At 36.6% G+C, this 17574-nt stretch overlaps 7 protein-coding genes across 16 annotated transcripts; 2 read left to right on the top strand and 5 right to left on the bottom strand.

The window, feature by feature from the left end:
- Positions 1-99: 99 nt before the first annotated feature.
- Positions 100-2167, bottom strand: Sps2 (Selenophosphate synthetase 2). Its single transcript, XM_018004020.2, has 5 exons — positions 2015-2167; positions 1784-1952; positions 1205-1580; positions 945-1138; positions 100-696 (listed from the first exon to the last, which is right to left on the bottom strand). Exons 2-5 carry the CDS (start codon positions 1944-1946, stop codon positions 314-316), a joined length of 1116 nt encoding a protein of 371 aa, XP_017859509.1. The 5' UTR covers positions 1947-1952; positions 2015-2167; the 3' UTR covers positions 100-313.
- An 87-nt stretch (positions 2168-2254) lies between these two features.
- Frmd5 (FERM domain containing) lies at positions 2255-5645 on the top strand. The gene is made up of 8 exons (XM_018004018.2): positions 2255-2643; positions 2971-3075; positions 3140-3182; positions 3256-3429; positions 3486-3865; positions 3925-4013; positions 4658-4875; positions 4937-5645. Exons 1-8 carry the CDS (start codon positions 2554-2556, stop codon positions 5587-5589), a joined length of 1752 nt encoding a protein of 583 aa, XP_017859507.1. The 5' UTR covers positions 2255-2553; the 3' UTR covers positions 5590-5645.
- Ir31a (Ionotropic receptor 31a) lies at positions 5639-12177 on the bottom strand. Of its 9 annotated transcripts, none has more exons than XR_016269215.1 (9): positions 11934-12177; positions 11385-11875; positions 10500-11327; positions 10157-10443; positions 9960-10099; positions 9834-9900; positions 7243-7494; positions 6030-6220; positions 5639-5948 (listed from the first exon to the last, which is right to left on the bottom strand). XR_016269215.1 is itself a non-coding variant. In XM_018003963.2 (7 exons), the coding sequence occupies exons 1-7, from the start codon at positions 12079-12081 to the stop codon at positions 6157-6159; spliced, it is 2025 nt and encodes a 674-aa protein (XP_017859452.1). In that variant the 5' UTR covers positions 12082-12177; the 3' UTR covers positions 5639-6156. The 9 variants fall into 9 exon arrangements, 5 of the variants coding, with proteins under 5 accessions (XP_017859452.1, XP_089320735.1, XP_089320737.1 ...); XR_016269216.1 differs by having other exon boundaries at positions 6030-6202; XR_016269217.1 differs by lacking the exon at positions 7243-7494.
- On the top strand, positions 6761-9403 carry lft (Limb expression 1 family member lowfat). 2 transcript variants are annotated; one of them, XM_018003971.2, is made up of 5 exons: positions 6761-6929; positions 7725-7918; positions 7979-8142; positions 8204-8394; positions 8456-9403. In XM_018003971.2, exons 2-5 carry the CDS (start codon positions 7846-7848, stop codon positions 8832-8834), a joined length of 807 nt encoding a protein of 268 aa, XP_017859460.1. In that variant the 5' UTR covers positions 6761-6929; positions 7725-7845; the 3' UTR covers positions 8835-9403. The 2 variants fall into 2 exon arrangements, with proteins under 2 accessions (XP_017859460.1, XP_089320743.1); XM_089464617.1 differs by lacking the exon at positions 6761-6929 and adding an exon at positions 7074-7214.
- Positions 12178-12330: 153 nt separating the features above from the next.
- On the bottom strand, positions 12331-14136 carry LOC108611375 (putative trafficking protein particle complex subunit 13 homolog). Its single transcript, XM_018003967.2, has 5 exons — positions 13981-14136; positions 13536-13923; positions 13159-13471; positions 12974-13102; positions 12331-12912 (listed from the first exon to the last, which is right to left on the bottom strand). The coding sequence occupies exons 1-5, from the start codon at positions 14021-14023 to the stop codon at positions 12469-12471; spliced, it is 1317 nt and encodes a 438-aa protein (XP_017859456.1). The 5' UTR covers positions 14024-14136; the 3' UTR covers positions 12331-12468.
- Positions 14137-14145: 9 nt separating this feature from the next.
- On the bottom strand, positions 14146-15601 carry RfC3 (replication factor C subunit RfC3). The gene is made up of 5 exons (XM_018003968.2): positions 15403-15601; positions 14891-15341; positions 14619-14833; positions 14482-14559; positions 14146-14415 (listed from the first exon to the last, which is right to left on the bottom strand). The coding sequence occupies exons 1-5, from the start codon at positions 15503-15505 to the stop codon at positions 14264-14266; spliced, it is 999 nt and encodes a 332-aa protein (XP_017859457.1). The 5' UTR covers positions 15506-15601; the 3' UTR covers positions 14146-14263.
- An 85-nt stretch (positions 15602-15686) lies between these two features.
- STUB1 (STIP1 homology and U-box containing protein 1) lies at positions 15687-17467 on the bottom strand. Its single transcript, XM_018003970.2, has 6 exons — positions 17061-17467; positions 16779-16977; positions 16569-16710; positions 16404-16509; positions 16206-16262; positions 15687-16149 (listed from the first exon to the last, which is right to left on the bottom strand). The coding sequence occupies exons 1-6, from the start codon at positions 17181-17183 to the stop codon at positions 15907-15909; spliced, it is 870 nt and encodes a 289-aa protein (XP_017859459.1). The 5' UTR covers positions 17184-17467; the 3' UTR covers positions 15687-15906.
- Positions 17468-17574: the final 107 nt, after the last annotated feature.

The raw sequence follows: 17574 nt of genomic DNA, 5'->3' as shown, positions 1-17574 counted from the left end.
GGCTATTCCCATCCGATAACAATGGGTCCCCGTTATAACATTGCTCGATTCAAACAATTACCCAGCTCTGTTATATTTTAGGTATTAAAAAAACGAGGATTACAAAAGTGATTGCGCGGCTTCGACAACTTTTATTAAAATTATACAGAATTCAAGCACTTGTTAGTTTGTTAGTTATAAAGAATCTAACCAAATGTCAAAAAATTTATATTTACATATAAATCAATTCATATTATTTCCCAGCCAAAACCTTTACGAAATAATAATCATAAGTTGAACACTCAGTTTGACTCGTTAAACCAAACAATATTTTTTAAAGTGACACCTCAATGAGCTCAACATTTTCAGCCAATTTTGCAACAGATTTAACCGCATCTTTAACTTCGCCAATAACAAAGGCCTTTTGTGCTCCACTTGTCAATTTTGCAAACTCCACACAAAATTCTTCAGCTGCTTCAGGGCTTAGGCAAATGAGTAATCCACCAGATGTTTCAACGGCCTTGCCAGCTTTTAGTTTTGTGCATTGCCCAACTAATTCGCCAAACCTTAAAACGTTTTTTATGATAGGCAATTTGTGAATTTCAAATAGAAGCGACTCCTTCTGAAACTCAACCAGATTTTTGGCATGTCCCAGCAAACCGAAGCCCGTGATATCTGTTGCAGCATGCGCTTCGTACTTCTTCATTAGCAAAGCAGCTAAAATATAAATATTTTATTAGATTATTTCAACCATATCTATACCTTATTGCAGACAATTGATTAACAAAACGATATATATATATTTAATATCAGTGGTATTTATAATGACATTTAAATTTCAGCAATATGGGAGATCGGAAAATTTTTAAAGTTAAAGACTTTTAGAAACAACACAAAAGCCCCACACATCAATATAACACATCAATATTACCACATTAATATTACACATAATTCCTGCAGCTTACCATTTCGATTGAGATATGTCATAGATTTTATTGCTATTTCAAATGTTTCCATGATATCTTCGCTCGTATATTCAGTTAGCAGCTTTTCATACTTTTCATTTTTTTCCTTCTGCCAAATATGAGCACTCGTTGCTAGCTGTGTGCCAAGTGGCTTCGTTAGTACCAGGACATCGCCAGCTTTGCCGTTTGAGGGTCTAAAAAGTTGCAACGGTGTTAAATATAGTATATTGACATGCTCTAATACTGAAGTATGTACTTACAATATAATGTCTTGCTTTAAGCAAACGGCAGTCGCAATGCCGCCAATAATACACCAAGGATTAATAATAATATTTTTTATAGTCACATTGCCATAACAGCCGCTGTTGCTCGATGCTCTCTGGAAGCCTTTGACAATCAGGGGAACCACAATATCTCGCTGTTTCTCTGTCAGATTTGAGGGCGCACTAATAAGCATTTCGATTTTATCGATATCCGTGACGCCAACAGCGTATACATCACTCAAAACGTTGGCAAAAGCTATGCGGCCCATTGTTTCGGGATCATCAACTAGAGGATAAAAGAAGTCAACAGTCTGTACGAGCGAATAGTCGGTATGCCGTGATAAAGGTACAACCGCGCAATCCATTCCAGATCCTTTTTTTGGTTTGAAATATAAGTTTATGAATATTTAATATTTAGATACATAAATATGTATATAATTAGAAATTCAAGGTCAAGCTTTAATTAATCTCTGTATGCATTTAAGATAAGCATTAGATAAGCATATAATAATAGTTGTTTAAGGTGCAAAATTACTCAAAGTATTTTTATAAATTTTGGAATAACAAAATACTTACCAATATAGTCATCATTATTTTTAGGAGCATTACTAACTATTTCTGTTCCCGTGAGATATTGCTTAAGCTTCTCTTCGGGGACTTTGCATCCTCACCCGCGCAGAGTGGAAAACATGGTCAGGCGAAAATCCGCCTCTAGCCCGTGATCTTCTGGTTGAAACATGGTGTGCTAAAATATAACAGAGCAAAATATTATATATTTATCAGTTATTTATATATTAGTAAACTTACGTTTTTGCCAAAAACAGCTGTTAAGCCGCGTGGAGTATTTGATCGAAAACCTCAACGAACCAGCTGACATTGTTCATTTGAACTACAATCGAACGCTTATCGATTGCAGCACCATTTGCCGTTGTTTTAATTTAAAGAGAAATATATGCAATATTTGAAGTCATGATTTTATAGTAATGTTTTATTTTGTTATAAAGTTACTATTTAATAATATAATATACAAATCTGATACGCCCTTAAATCATAATTCAATTTATAGTCATTTGTCCATTTTTGGTGCTTTTATCTTGTTTGTTTTCTCAAGCAAAAAAAAAAAACACCCTTAAGAGAAAAGCGAAGGGCGATAAAGGACACTGACATTGTCGGCAAACAAAAGTTTAAAATAACGTTAAAAACTAATTAACTTTTAGTACACAAATTTAAAGATAATGAACAAAAACACGATCATAAAACTGACATAAGTTATATTTTTATATACAGTTTTTAGTGTTTTTTAATTAAAGCACTGGCTAAAGTCGATAATAAAGTCTAAAAATAAAATGTTTAAAAGTAAAAACGAATGTAATGTTGTGTACAAGTGCACTGTTCGCCTGCTTGATGATTCGGATGTCTTAGAATGCGAATTCCAGGTGAGCTTAAGCAATAAAATAGTTAAATCTGAGACTGAATACATTTTCGGCTTTAAGAAGGGAGAAAATCAAGGAAAATCAACGCTGTTTTGTTGGGCGTGTGTGTATGAGTACGTAAATGTGTGTGTGGGTGGGTCTGTGCGAACATGTGTGCGTGTCTGCAGAAATAAGAATAAGGGCGTAACTACCTCAGCTATAACAAACCAAACAATCCAAGTTAACAGCTTTTTTATGAATTTAATTTAAAAATGTATTTCCGTATTCTCTCTTTCTCTCTCTCTCTCTCTCACTATTTCACTCTCTTGTTATCATTCATTCTTATTGCAGCCATTCCACAAAGGCATTTACCTAGTCGACCATATATGTAGGCAATTAGATATTAAGGAAAAGGACTATTTTGGTTTACGCTATGTAGATACGGGAAAACAAAGGGTAAATATGAGTCAATAAAGGAATATTTAGGTATGTTTTATTTAACATATATATTTATTTTTAGCACTGGCTTGACCTAGCCAAATCCATATTAAAGCAATGCAAAGGTATTTAATTAAATTGAATTTCCTTAATAAAATGAGTATAACCTAAAAATCACTTTTTTTATTTTGTTTTCAGATATAGATCCTGTACTATTTTCGTTACGTGTTAAATTTTATCCAGCGGATCCATTTCGCCTCACCGGCAATGGACGCATCATGCTCTTCCAGCAGCTGAAGAGAGATCTTCGTCATGGGCGCTTATACTGTTCGATGGGCGAGGCAGCTGCCTTGGGTGCACTTATCGTGCAGGGTAAGATCTAAATAATATTTTAGCAAAGTGATGCATAAACTCTTTGTAATTTGCAGAGGAACTCGGTGATTATGACGAGCTAATACACGTGGGAGACTATGTGTCGTCATTGGACTTGGCTTTACGTCAAACCGAGAGTCTGGAAAAGAAGATCATAGAGCTGCACAAGAAGCGAAAACCTGGCCAGCACCCCTCCGTCGCCATGGACGAATTCATGGGCATCGCGCGCGGCCTAGAGACATATGGTATTGATCCGCATCCCGTAAAGGATCATCGCGGCTCACTGCTCTACGTGGGCATCAATCATGCGGGCATCAGCACCTTTGTAGCTGGCAAACGGTCGCAACACTTTCGATGGAATGAAGTGCATAAAATTAACTTCGAGGGAAAAATGTTTATTGCGCACTTAAGCTTTACAGATGCCAGCCGGGAGCCCGTAAGTGAAGCCCTTGAAGCTGTATAACTAACTATATATATTAACAATGATAATTATAGAAAAAACACACAATTGGCTTCAAGTGCCCATCAGGACCCGCTTGCCGCTATCTATGGAGATGCGCCATCGAGCAAATGTTATTTTTCACGTAAGTATATTTTGACGTTAACGAGATTCTCGCAGAGGGATATCAGTCCTGGATTTAATCATATTTACTTATTAAAGCCAACGCTGTTTTTTATACCCTGAACCCATTTTCAATGGGAAATCAGGGTATAATGGTTTTGTTGAAATGTATGTAACAAGCAAAAAGAGGCGTGGCAGACCCCACAAAGTATATATATTCTTGATCAGGGCGACGAGCTGAGTCTCATTTGGCCCTGTCCGTCTGTCTGTCCGTCCGTCTGTCCGTCCGTCTGTCCGTATGCTTGAACGCGTCGATTTCAGAAGATATAAGAGCTAGAGACTTCAAATTTTTTTTAAATGTCCGTATTTACAGCGCGGATATCGAGTTTATCACTAAAAATCGATAACTCATCCCGTTCTTTTTTTATCAATAAGAAACCTTATCGAAAACCAATTTCGGTTTTGTTTGTAAAAAGCGTATTTCAAATACTAGAGACTTGTGCTTTGGCAAATACAAGCATATCCGTGTGTGCGTGTTTCTTATGTAAGCTGAAAGACGCGAAAAATTATTTAAATAGCTATTGCTCCAAGGGTTCAGGGGATCTCGTAGTCGAGCAGTCTCGACTAAAGGTTTCTTACTTGTTTTCTTTTCTTTTCTTTTTATAGATTACCAAATAGCCAGCATGCAGCTGTTGTCTCTGGCGGTGGCTTTTTCTCCTGGGGCACCAAGTTCCGTTATACGGGTCGAACTGAACGCGAGATATTGACTGAAAGCATAAACGCATTACGCGAGCAAAAAATGACCAATTCAACTTCGAGCAAGCGCAAAGCGAGCAGTGTACCAGCCACGCCCTCCAGTCCGCAGGGCGACCTAGCACAAATACGTAAGCCGTAAAGCCTTTCAAATTACCCCACTGATAAATATTAATCCTTTTAATTTTACAGGCTACAGCAGTTTGCCACGTTCCACAATGTCTGAGCCACTGGGCTGCTCCATGGCGCCGAGCATTCTCATCTATGGCCAGGACACTGGCGTCAATGGTAGTCTGCAAATGCCTAGCCTGGAGCCGGTTTGCGAAGAGGCGCGTCTTCGCTCCTCGAATATAGATAGACTCAATCACATGGGTTCCGATTTATCCGGCTATGCGTTCCGTGACTCCATGGAGCATTCGTCCACGGAGAGTGGACTCACAGCGAGCGGATACGACGTGGCTGGAAAACCGCGTGGGAACCAGAATGACTCCAAACAGCATCTTTATTATTCATCCAAGCAGTACTATGCGCTGCCCAATCCCGCCTTAAATTCAAGCTCTTCCGTCGGTATCGCCAGTGGGAAACATTTAGGCAAATTTTCGCGCACACACTCCAATCCTAACAATGGTGGCAAAAGTTTACGTAAATTCCATTTATTACACGCCTTTATACCATCCGTTATCTTTGTTGTAATCGCAATGGCTGGCACAGCTGTCCTCATCATGGAATCAGAGCTGGAAATGTTTGAACGCGTACGAAACTCTCCCGAAATGCTTAGTTTGCGCTATCAGTATTATCAGCCCCTAAAAGAGTTTATCATTGAAAAACTAGGCAAAAAAGTGTAATTTTCATTGACAAGACTTCGTATATAAACAAATATATGAGTTACAAGTCTTTTTAAGTTTTTTTTAAATGTTACAATTGGAATATGTTTGGCAAATAAACAACAATTTTTGATTCCAATCCCTCCCATAGCAAAATCAACCTACATATTTCAAGAACTAATACTAAAATTAATATATCAATGATATATGCATCCAAGATCGACTTACTTGGCCACTTGTCAACTTACACGAGCTTTACAGCACCACCGGCTGTTTTATAGCACTCTGTTAGTACGAGTAGACGACGCACACTTTGGGTATGCTGTGAAACTCTCTCTCTCTCTTACTGAACATGTTTATGTTAATTAACATGAATAATCCTTTGCAAAATATTTCAAAAACAAAATTCAGAAAATTTAGTGCCGGATAAATTTAATTTTTTAATAAATGTCTGAAATTACCTTTTATAATTAGAAATCAGCATTTCTTTTGTGTTTGAAAGTAATTTTTATTATATCTTTAAGCATTAACATCATAGTTAAAGCCAAGGCCAAATTAGGTATTGCGTTAGCTATATATACATATATATTAGGCTTGATCCTGTATAGCTATTCCTTTGTGGACACGTGTAGGTCTGAAAAAACGATTCCATCTGTACAGATAATAAATATATTTTTTTAAATACATATATAAACCGAAGAAAAAAACAATCTGACAAGACACTTAAATCACTGACCAGAGTCTGTGTTCTCTGGTCAGTGCTTAAATCTATTATATCGTTAAGGAATAAAGAAATTGATAGGGAAGAATTTTGCCAGTAATTGGATATGCATACCAGCCATATATTCGATAGTACCATTTAATTTATAAAAAAAAACTCTTGTTGAAAGAGATTTTCCAGTTTGATAATATTTCCATCAAAACATTTTTTAAGTGCATTTTCACATTTTTTAGACTCAATCCCCAATAAAATCAGAAAAATTAAAATATAAGATAACTTGTAAATTAGATAATACAAATATTTGATTTTCCAAAGAAGAAACTAGCTTTGCAAAAATAAACTTCATTTCCGTGTTTTTATTCAGTTATTCCAATATATCGATAGCTATCGGCAACATTTGATGCGATCAATTGTTGCGAATAGGAGTACTATGTACGACGGTCACACAATCATGCTGCCAACCACATAAGGAGCCCCTTTTTTTGTTGTTGTAGTATGATGATAAAATCTGACGAGCAAATCATTAAATTTGTACCTTATCCAACACTTGCGACAAAGCTTATGTACGATCACAGTGAAAAATTGCAAACCGATATAATTGAACAGTGCGCATACGCGTAGTCGGCAATGAAAATCACAGGTTGGTTTTATTGTGCTCAACAAGTTTGTCACTTGCAAGTGCATATTTATATATATGCATAAAAGTATATATGACTACGTGTGTAGCTATTTTTTAGCTTTTGTGAGTTGGCGTAGAGGTGTGAACGCCATTTTATAATTATTAGATACAAAATAAGGATTGTAATAGATTAAAACAACACACAAGTCAAGAGACAAAATAATAAATTTTAATGCGCAAGTATTTGATTTGTGTGGGGCAATAAAAAAAGACATTTACAGTTGGAAAAATTTAGTTCACCTATTTGTAAGTATGCATTCATGTATGTACGTACTTCTATTTATATGAGTATGCGTGTCGTTTGTCCACAGTCATTTAACGGCTTACATATGTATGTATGCGTATACATATACATATATTAATTATGGGTTTCAAGTGTGTATACTCCTTGTACCACTTGTAAAATATGCACATACAACTCGCAGACCTACCTACATACATTTATATATGTACGTCTGCAAGCATATGCATGTGTATGTGTTTGTGTCCGAGTGCCAGTGCGCCGTGTCTGTGGGAGAGGCGATTTCTAAAAGAGCATAAAACAGATGACTTAAGAAGCAAACTGGAAATGCCGATGATGAAATATCAGCGACTTAATGTACTTTTACAAATGCGTAGGGTGTTGAATGAATACATATATGTGCATGTGCAAAAAGAAAACGAAGTCGAGAAATTTCCAAACTAACAAGATTACAAGATTGTTAAATATTATTAAATAATATTACGTGGTATAATATTTTTGCACTTTACTTTCAGTTAAAGATTGACGAATATTGATTGATGAATTCTTAATTTCCAAGTGTGATGATTTAAGTTGCAAATTATATACACTGTTTAGCTCCATTCTTGTACAATAATCACCAAGTGCAAGCGTATAATGGTCTATCCGGAAGAACCCTTCTGGGCTTTGCCAATGGTATCTGGATTATACGAAGATCGAGATTATAGGGGTAAGCCCATTTCTATAAATATTTTGCCTTATTTTATTTGATATATTTCTTTACTCATAGTTAATGTTGTGGAAGCTTTGCAAGAGTTTTGGCAAATGAAACAATCGCGAGGAGTCGAGCTCAAGAATGGAGCTCTAGTGATCTATGAATCGATTCCATCGAACAGCCAGCCCTATGTGTGCTTCGTTACATTACCTGGCGGCAGTTGTTTTGGTAGTTTTCAGGTATAACTGATAGAGTAAAATTGCTGATAGAGTAAAAATTGCTAACCGTTAACCCTTTCAGAATTGTCCAACGAAAGCGGAAGCTAGACGAAGTTCGGCTAAAATTGCACTCATGAATTCGGTATTTAATGAGCATCCGTCGCGTCGTATAACCGATGAATTTATTGAAAAGGCTGTTCAGGATGCACGCGCCTCTTTCAAGGGAACACCGCAAAACAATGAATTACCAGAATCGGGTATCGGTGCATTTAGGTACGTAAGAAATATAATATTTGAGACTTACATATATAATTATTAATATATATGAATTTAGGTTCATGCTCGAGGCAAATAAGGGCCGTACGATGCTGGAGTTTCAAGAATTGATGACCGTGTTTCAACTACTGCATTGGAATGGATCATTGAAGGCGATGCGCGAGCGTCAGTGCTCTAGACAGGAGGTAGTTGCACATTACTCCAATCGTAGCTTGGATGATGAAATGAGAGCTCAAATGGCCCTGGACTGGATAGCACGTGAGCAGGAGAATCCTGGAGTGCTGAGAAGAGAATTAGTCTTGGCTGAACGTGAGCTCGAGACGGCACGCATGGCAGGGCGCGAGCTACGTTTTCCCAAGGAGAAAAAGGACATATTAATGATAGCACACAATCAATTGGGTGGCAGCAATTTGGGCGCAGCATCTATTGAAAACTGAACTGTGGACAACGGTAGAGGTTTATAAAAAAGGGGACAACACACTTAGCATACATATATGGAAGACTCCCTTTCATAGTCTTGGCACCATTATAGCATCGTATATATACATAGATATATATATATATTCAGAAAGTAATCGACGAAATAATCCGCATTACACAAACAACCGTTTATTTTATTGGCAAAAGAAAACCATATGATCTCGAGTTCTGTTAAATCCGTTAAAGCTCATTTTAAAATAGAAATCAGGAAGACGTGAGAATAATTCATATTTGTGACAGAAAGAAAATACAAAGGAAAACTCGGTAAAAGAAAAACACTGACAAGTGCAAAATACTTTCGGAATGAAAAATTGTGATTTTAAATACTGAATTTACGGAATTATTTTGAGACTAAACTTAAATAGAATAGTTAAATTTATTGTGTGTATATGCATGTGTATTTATATATCGAAACACTGTCTCAGCGCCAAGCGCAACTCATCCGAGGCAAATAACCATTTAGATAAATTTTTTTAAACTAACTTCATAAATTCCTTATAATAAAGTCGAAACGTTTGGCAATGCAGTTATTTTATTATTTGAGAACTTTTCAACAAAATCTTGTTCAATTGGTACATAAAAAGATTTATATTGATACATAATATACATATGTCGATTGCCTAATCACTAAATAAAACCAATATATTAAAAAATCTATCTGGCTTTCCGTATTTCTTACTCGCAAATCTAATTCAATTGATTAGAGGGATTCTGATGTCTAACTGGCTAGACGGACATTTGAAGCTTTCAAACTCTTTCAACACACTTTTTAATTTGCATCTCTGTATGCAAAGTTTTGTTCAGTTATAATAGGAAATTTTTCAGTAGGGTATTTATTATGATTAACTGAATTAAAAATAAAATTGAAAAAGTCCAGGAGTGTCTTCAAAATATATATAAATATTACAAGTAAAAAAGACTTTATGTAAGTCAAAAAAAACCTTTTATAATCTTACCTTCGCATTTGCCATTTGACCGATGCTATTTCCAGGCATAATGCAAATAAAGCGATTAAGACTCCACCTTAAAGTAAGGCATTAAGTTAATCAACAACAACAACAACATTCAACAAAATATATTACTTAACAGCGTAAGGAATGCTGAAGAAACACCCGATATAGTCACTGGATAGACGGTGTATAGAGACTGACATTCCGGTTTCTTCATTTGACGCTGTCGCAGTAGTCTTTCGACCAGCCCAACTTCCCGAGCTTTACACATACTGAAATTATATATATAAAGGTATGACCTAATACGACATGGTATATGGCATCCTTACGCTGTTTTAAAGAGTTCGGTATATTGACTATTTTTATGGACAATCCAATTCATAATTTCTACCTCCATTAGGCCAGACACCTCGCGTAGATCACATATTTCATTGGCGTCAAACAACTCGGCTATTATGGGATAAGCGTCAACCACTTCGCAGTGAAATGCAAATCCACCCCTCTTTAGATATGGAATCGCATCCTCTATGTGACCATACACACCCATTTCATTGGGACCTCTAGATGCAGACAGTTTCTTGCTTATCAAACGAGTCACAGTTGGATTGGAACTTTCCTTTGGTAAACAAACAATTAATAAGTGAATTGGCTTTATTGAAATATTTAACTTACTTTAAATAAAACTTTATAGTATCCTATATCTTCAAACGATACTTTAAGGGGACTATTAGTTATTTCATCCACGGTAGCTGGCCCTAGATCCGAGGAGCTCAACAGTCCACCAACGACAGATGAGGTGTAATAATTGTACATTACGACGGAGAAAAGAAAAACTGTAAGGACAATGGAGCGTGACGGCATATCCCTGGGAATTGGTTCCATTCCCTGTTGGCAAACAGCACCAAAAGTGTGTAGAATACGTTCTGTCCAGTTGCTGTGAGAATTCGTAATTGCTTGATGAGCACTCAAATTTCTGCGGATCCTTATATTAAAAATTCGTTCCTCAATACATTGCATTGCTTGAGAATGCCATCTTTTGCTTAGATAGTCCAGCAGCAGCCAAATGCTGTTAATGCCAATCAAAGTAGCCACGGTGAAGAGCCACACCTGCCTGCTGAAGGGTGCTAGAAAATTTCCACTTTTGCCACGCGTATCCAAATCGGGCGTAAATCGAAATAGGAAAGCTGTCTCAAACTTCCAACTCTGATGAATTGTATCGAACTCGGCGAAACGATTTATTCGATTGAATGCTCCAGATGCTGCAATATCTGCTTCATTGCGCTTTATAATGCCCAGCAAGCCGAGTCGAAAAGTTGTGTTGCCCAATCGGCCTGCCCAACCTCTCGAATTGCGAAAGTTGACGGTGAAGTTAAAGAGATCTCGCAGCAAGCTCAACAGTTCATAATGATATTTGATAAATGCTGCCACACCCGCATCCTTTGTGGGCCTCGACAGTATGGCTTCAATTTGTTGATTCGTCAAAATGTCCTCCTGATCGATCTACAATAGTGAAACTATGTATAATATTCATTCCATCTGATATCACTCCTTACTTACAACACTTGCGCCTCGCAGAGTCAGGCCATTGAACTGACTGCGATATTTGATGCTCTGCAGATCGAATATCTCGTTAATTACAACCAATTTATGTAGCTCCGTTGATAGTTTTGCTATCAAATGCAATTCTAGTGGTGATTTCAGATGACGACCCTTTGAATGCACATCCCAAAGCAAATAGGCGTCGCTTGTTTTATTCACATACGTGAGTTGTGCATTTGGACCAACATAATCTAAATCGATTGGTAGCAAATCAGTGATGTTCGCCTCAACGCCCCACAGTAGCCACTGATAGGTTTTATTAAAATATCTATTGGCAGACGCCTCTTTTAGCAGTTTAGGAGCGCCTTCACAGGTCGTGTCCACAATCACAGATGTTCGCGCATAGTTTTCTCTTGTTAAAATTGACACCAAGTCATAGGAGCTATTCATATGGACCGGTTGAACGAATTGATTGGCGGCCATGAGTGCTAGAACGTTGAAATACAAATCTAAAATTAAACCAAGCATAAGTTAAAAGTGAAGAAGCTATAAATACGAATAACATACCATGCTCAGAGCAGGCAAATATTATGCATTGCTTTGTCCTAACAAGGCGCGTGTTGTAGTCCATTATAACTGAACCCTCCATAGCGAAAACTGTTACAGAAAATATGCTCACCAAGGTAAGCACTACTCTTGTAGCGCTCGAATGCATGTCAAATATCTTTTTTACTGCGATGTTCAAGGCAAAAGGCTTTCTTATATAGCATAGTAGGGGCCATAGTTGATTGACATTTTAAATTACAGAAATCACTTCTAAATGCAAATTGAAAAAAAAATTAACGCCTAATAGTGAGCAAGGGTCAATAAATTTTGAAATATAAATGACCGTTTAAGCTCATTAGGAATAGTCGCCTTGATGATACTCTGCGTAGCAAAAGGCAGAAATAAATTTTGACTGATATAAAGTCTAATTCACAAATATATTGTTGACTTATTTGTAGATATCAAATAAACTGATTTACTTATATATATAATTTATGCTAGCTATAAAATTACATATTTACAATTTGTCAAACTTTGAATTTCATATATTGTCTAACTAAACGACCTGCAACTGAACTTGCTTCTGCATCAAAGAATCAATTGGATTTTCATAGCGAATTAGCTTATTAAGCAAAAACGTACCATCCTGATGGTAATCAGCGTCTACAACAAACACTTCCACAACTTTTGTCATTATAAATTGTTCGTTTTTCAGTGTATCGACTATTACTAATGGGGATACTTTAATGAGACCCAATTTAGATGGACAAATTGTAAGTGGAAATTCAGCTAGCTGCCCTGGCTGCAATGTATCCAATTCAAAATCTGCTGATCCCGTGTAGGGGCAACCGGGAAAAACTTTCGTATCGAGTTTCACATGCAATTTCATTGGATGCTCCGCTGTATTGGTTACGCGGCATTGGAATGTGAATATGGTTCCTATTTTGACAATATTTTCGGCATCTATTACTTCCAAGCGCAGGTCCTTGTATTCGAAGGGCTAAAAGAAACATGAAACTATTTAACACTCAGTAAAATGAAGATATTAATTCAATAAATACCAATCGTTGCAGTTGGCTTGTTTGCAGTCTGCCCTTTTCGCCAAAATTCGATCTCCAGACAATGTCGAGTTTTCCTACGTTGTTTGCCTCACGCAGAGTTTTAATGTCTTTTGCAATTTCAGCTTTTGGCTGAAATAAAAAAAAAATGGTTTATTCGACCTCAGAAAATGTTACTCTTATCCAACCTTTATACAATAAAGAAATTGACAGCTGTTATTGGGTTGCAGCATATTTTTGGAGGTAAAAACCGACTCTCCGTTGGGTAAAGTATTCAAAGAGGTAACTGTGTATTGCTCCGAGCTGTCCAATTCAACTTTTTCTAGACAAAATGGGCCGGTAGTAACATTTTGAATTTGCGCTTCAAGATATATTTCGTCCATTTCGGCATTGTAGAACTTTGTCTTTACATCGAGTGGCTTAAGTACTTGAAACTTGAAAAACTTTCTCAGGGATTGGGCGAAACCCGCAGGACTCGTGTAGTTTACTTCACAGACTAATCTAAAAAGGCAAAGTTTAAATAATTCTATGAAAATAAGTAATTTTCATTAAATGTCTCACGCACATGTGAGTCCCAATTTCCTTTACTTCATATCGAATGACATCATCGAGTGTTTCATCAGCTGTTAAAACCACTGAAGACTTCTTATTTTCATGCATCAGCAGATTGATTTGCGATGAGTTGGACTGCAGATCTACTTTAACAGAAACACCTTCAACGGGATGAGTGGTGCAATTATGTACACATATGTAACTCGAAAAGGTTTCGCCCAGGTAAATATTCCCAAATGATTGAGGCAACAGCATCGTTTGACCGGCACCGAGTGCTTCAGCAGACGTTCGAGCAATGCCGTCGAACTCTACTAGTCGGTTGAAACTCTGAGGCAAGTCCTTTGGTTCGCAGGTAACTATTGGCCCAAGTCCAACAAGCGTAGGGCGAGTCAGTCGCATTACTGTAAGACGTATAATTTTTTTATATTATTTTAAGCGCCGCATAACCTTACCCTTACCCTTTAAAGCCAACAAATGAGCATCCGCGTCGACAGCATTCATTTTTACAATTGCTTTTGTAAATTCACCTGATCTGAAACACCAAAATATACAATTCTGCTATCGATTACTGCTTTTTAGAGATGACATGAGAAAATTGATATCGTTTATATCGAAAACATCGATTTATAATATTAACACAATTATTTAAAGATCTGCTTTATTTTCGTATATATAAGTGTATTTAATTAATGGTTTCTTAATTTTAATAATCATCCGTTAAACGATTTAAAAAGTTGCTCTCTAGCTTTCCAGCGACACCATATCACGACTTATAAAGAACGCAGATACCAGCGCTGCAGTTTGTGCAGTCTCCGAGCAGCCCTTGGTTAATCTCTCTTCAACTTCTGCCAGCTTAATTATTAATTTATTCATCACCGACATGGGCAGTTCAACTGTGGGTTATAGTAAGATTTTAGTGTGTAGTAGTGTAGAGTGAAACAATAATTAAGTACTCTTACGTCTCATAATAAACAAATGCAGTTCTGTAACAATATCCTCTAAAGCAAGTCCTCGCTTACTCTTCGCTTCTTCAATTGCTGTCATAAGGATTGCAAGAGTATAGAAAAGAAATATTTTTTATAAATTGCAAACTTACTATCAAATGCCGAGTCGAATGTGGCTGCGGATAGCAGTGTCTGTAGCACATTTTCAATTTCACTTCTAAGCGGATATCCCACACACATATAAACATTATCCTCGTTGACTACATCGAAGGCCATCGAAGTACTCTGAAGCACATTCAGAACCTTTCGCATATCACCCTTAGCGAGGGTCAGCAATGCCTTTTTTCCATCATCCGTAATGTTGACACTGAAAATACAAACTGCTTAGAAATTGGGTATACTGCAGCCTGGATGGATTGCATACTTCTCCTCCTCCACAACCTTATTAAGGCGCGGCATCATCTGCTCTGGGGAAAGTGGGGCAAAGCGGAAACGTGTGCAACGCGATTGGAGAGCGGGAATTATTTTGCTTAGATAATTGCAAATGATGCAGAAGCGCACGTTTTCCGTGTACTTTTCAATAATGCGACGCAAGGCATTCTGTGCGTCATTCGTCATAGCATCCGCCTCGTCCAGTATGATAAGCTTAAAGGTGCCACAGAAAATGGTACGAGTCGAGGCAAAGTTAAGAATCTGACCACGAACAATTCCAATGCCACGATCATCAGACGCATTCAGCTCAAGTACCATGGACTTAAAATGTGCTGGTGAATATAGCTGACGGGCACAGGCCAAAATAGTGCTCGTTTTACCTGTGCCTGGTGGACCATAGAAGAGCAAGTGGGGCAGCTGCTTCTGATTAATAAAGCGATTGACTAAAATAAATATAATTATTAGCGGCTGTCTTCCATTTTCCGGTATCAAAGCATGTCTTACTCGTTGAAATTATTTCTTCATGAGATATTAAGTCATCCAAGCAGTTGGGCCGATATTTTTCTACCCATGGCATGCGCGCAACCGTACCATTGTTTCCAGACATATTTTTACCAAATTTTTATTAATATTGTAGCAAAATGTTTATGCATTCGCGCCGTTTTCTGAGCCACCAAGTCTTATTGAAAAATATATCGATATATCATTTACAATCATCGCATTCATTCCATCCTTTATTCTGGCGATGTTTTTAGACGAATATAAATTATGAAGACGACGACGACAAATGAACGTTTAATTAATTTATTTCGATTGGCGCTTGTATAGTACTATATATCATAATACAATAACTTAATATAAACAATATAGTCTCTACTCAAATTATACAATGAATATAGAGAATTTTATATTGACATTTTGTATTTAACTGCTTTTACCAGCTATATAATTACAATATACATATATTTCATTTTTTTTTTCTTTGAGTTGTTTACAGACTACAACAAATCAATAATCTAAAGACCATTCATTCTCAGCAATAAATGAGTCAACTACTTCCTTCATTGAGAAGTTTGGTATTAGCTGATCCTGCGTGAGTTTCACTCTTGTTACAGGATCAAAATGGCCAACACGTTGCAAGTGCTCCTCGATATCCTTACGCTCATATGTAATGCCTGATGGAGTAATTACCGGGTCAGTTAATATTTCAAAACTTATTTTCCCACACAGAAAATCGGGCACATCGCGTTTCTGTCAATAAAATCATTATATTTTATACACTCAGATAACACTTCCTCTGTTCTTACCCTTCGACGTTCGTCCACTTTAGCAAATATATTATTAAGCTCTTTAATATGATCATCCTATAAAAGAAAAATATATTAATAAACTACAAAGTGAATCAAACTATTTATAAATTCGACATTCAAGAGCACTTCCTATGTCTTATCTCTTTTCGTATGCAATAATTTATATCAACAGAAAGCTTTGCAAAGATATCTTACGCATTCTTGTTCAATTTCTTGTTGCTTTTCCTTTAAGTTTTCCTCATTCAAGTTTTCATTTAGCTTTAAGCTGGCTAAGCGGTTTTCCATGTCATCTTTGATTAGACTGAAATTAATCAAATAATTTAACTATAGAGCCTAGGAAATATCTATCTATATTCGCACCGATTTAAATAAGTTTGCAGCTCAATTTCTTGAAGTATTCGCTTTTCTTCCATAATATTCCAACGCTTTTTGCGTGCCAACCGCAATTGCAAGGTTATATCATCTCCAAAATTCTGCTTTTGTTCCTTTGACAAATCGTAGGCTTAAAATATGCGCATTAGAAAAATAATTATATGAGTATAGACACTAAAAGTAATTGCAAATTTTTACCACGCTGTAGATGTTTTATAGCCTCGTCATAATTGTCAATCTCCATAAGTCCCTGACCAAGGAAAAAATGTCCTTTTAGTAAGTTGGCGTCTATATCCAAAGCTCGTCGACAATCTTGACAGCACAGCTCCCAACGCTTTAGCTTTAGATTGCAAAGCGCACGATTCGTAAAGTAGGTTGCATTTGTGGGATTCTTAATCTATGTGGAATACAAGATATTTATATACATATATACACAATATACATGAATTATTTCACTTTAAAAGTTTGATAATATCTTACAATGGCTTTCGAGTAACATATAATCGCATCGTCATATTTGCGGGCCGCAAATAAACAATTGCCCTGCTCCTTCAATTGCAGGTCAGATAAATTTGTGGTTGAATATATATGTTTGCTCGTCATGTTAAGAATAGTTTTGCTTTCTGAATTGTTTCGTACTTTCCAGAGAAAATTTGTTATATAGGCATATGAACTGTCAAAAGCAAGTGACACGAGTAACCGGAGCAAGAGAACCACAACGGAATCGACGAATCATTTAAACTGTATACCGATGCACCATTTAATAAGTCTACTTTCCGTGTTCCCTTCAGCATAAAATATATGAAAGTATCTATGTGTGTGTGGGTAATTTTTACAAATCGGTTTAACACCAAAATTTATCGATAGGCTGCCATCGGTTGACCATGTAATAAGTGTCGATATTACTTGTGTCGTTGTGGTGGAACTTGTTTATTACGTTGTAATTTACATTTCGAAATCAATTTCGACAGTACTCTTTCTTTTTTATGTCAAT

This window comes from Drosophila arizonae, chromosome 3 (genome assembly GCF_054131065.1).
Source record: "Drosophila arizonae isolate 15081-1271.41 chromosome 3, UAZ_ARI_1.0, whole genome shotgun sequence".
NCBI lineage: Eukaryota > Metazoa > Arthropoda > Insecta > Diptera > Drosophilidae > Drosophila > Drosophila arizonae.
Note: the sequence above shows the minus strand (reverse complement) of the source record. Positions and strands in the feature narration are given on the sequence as shown.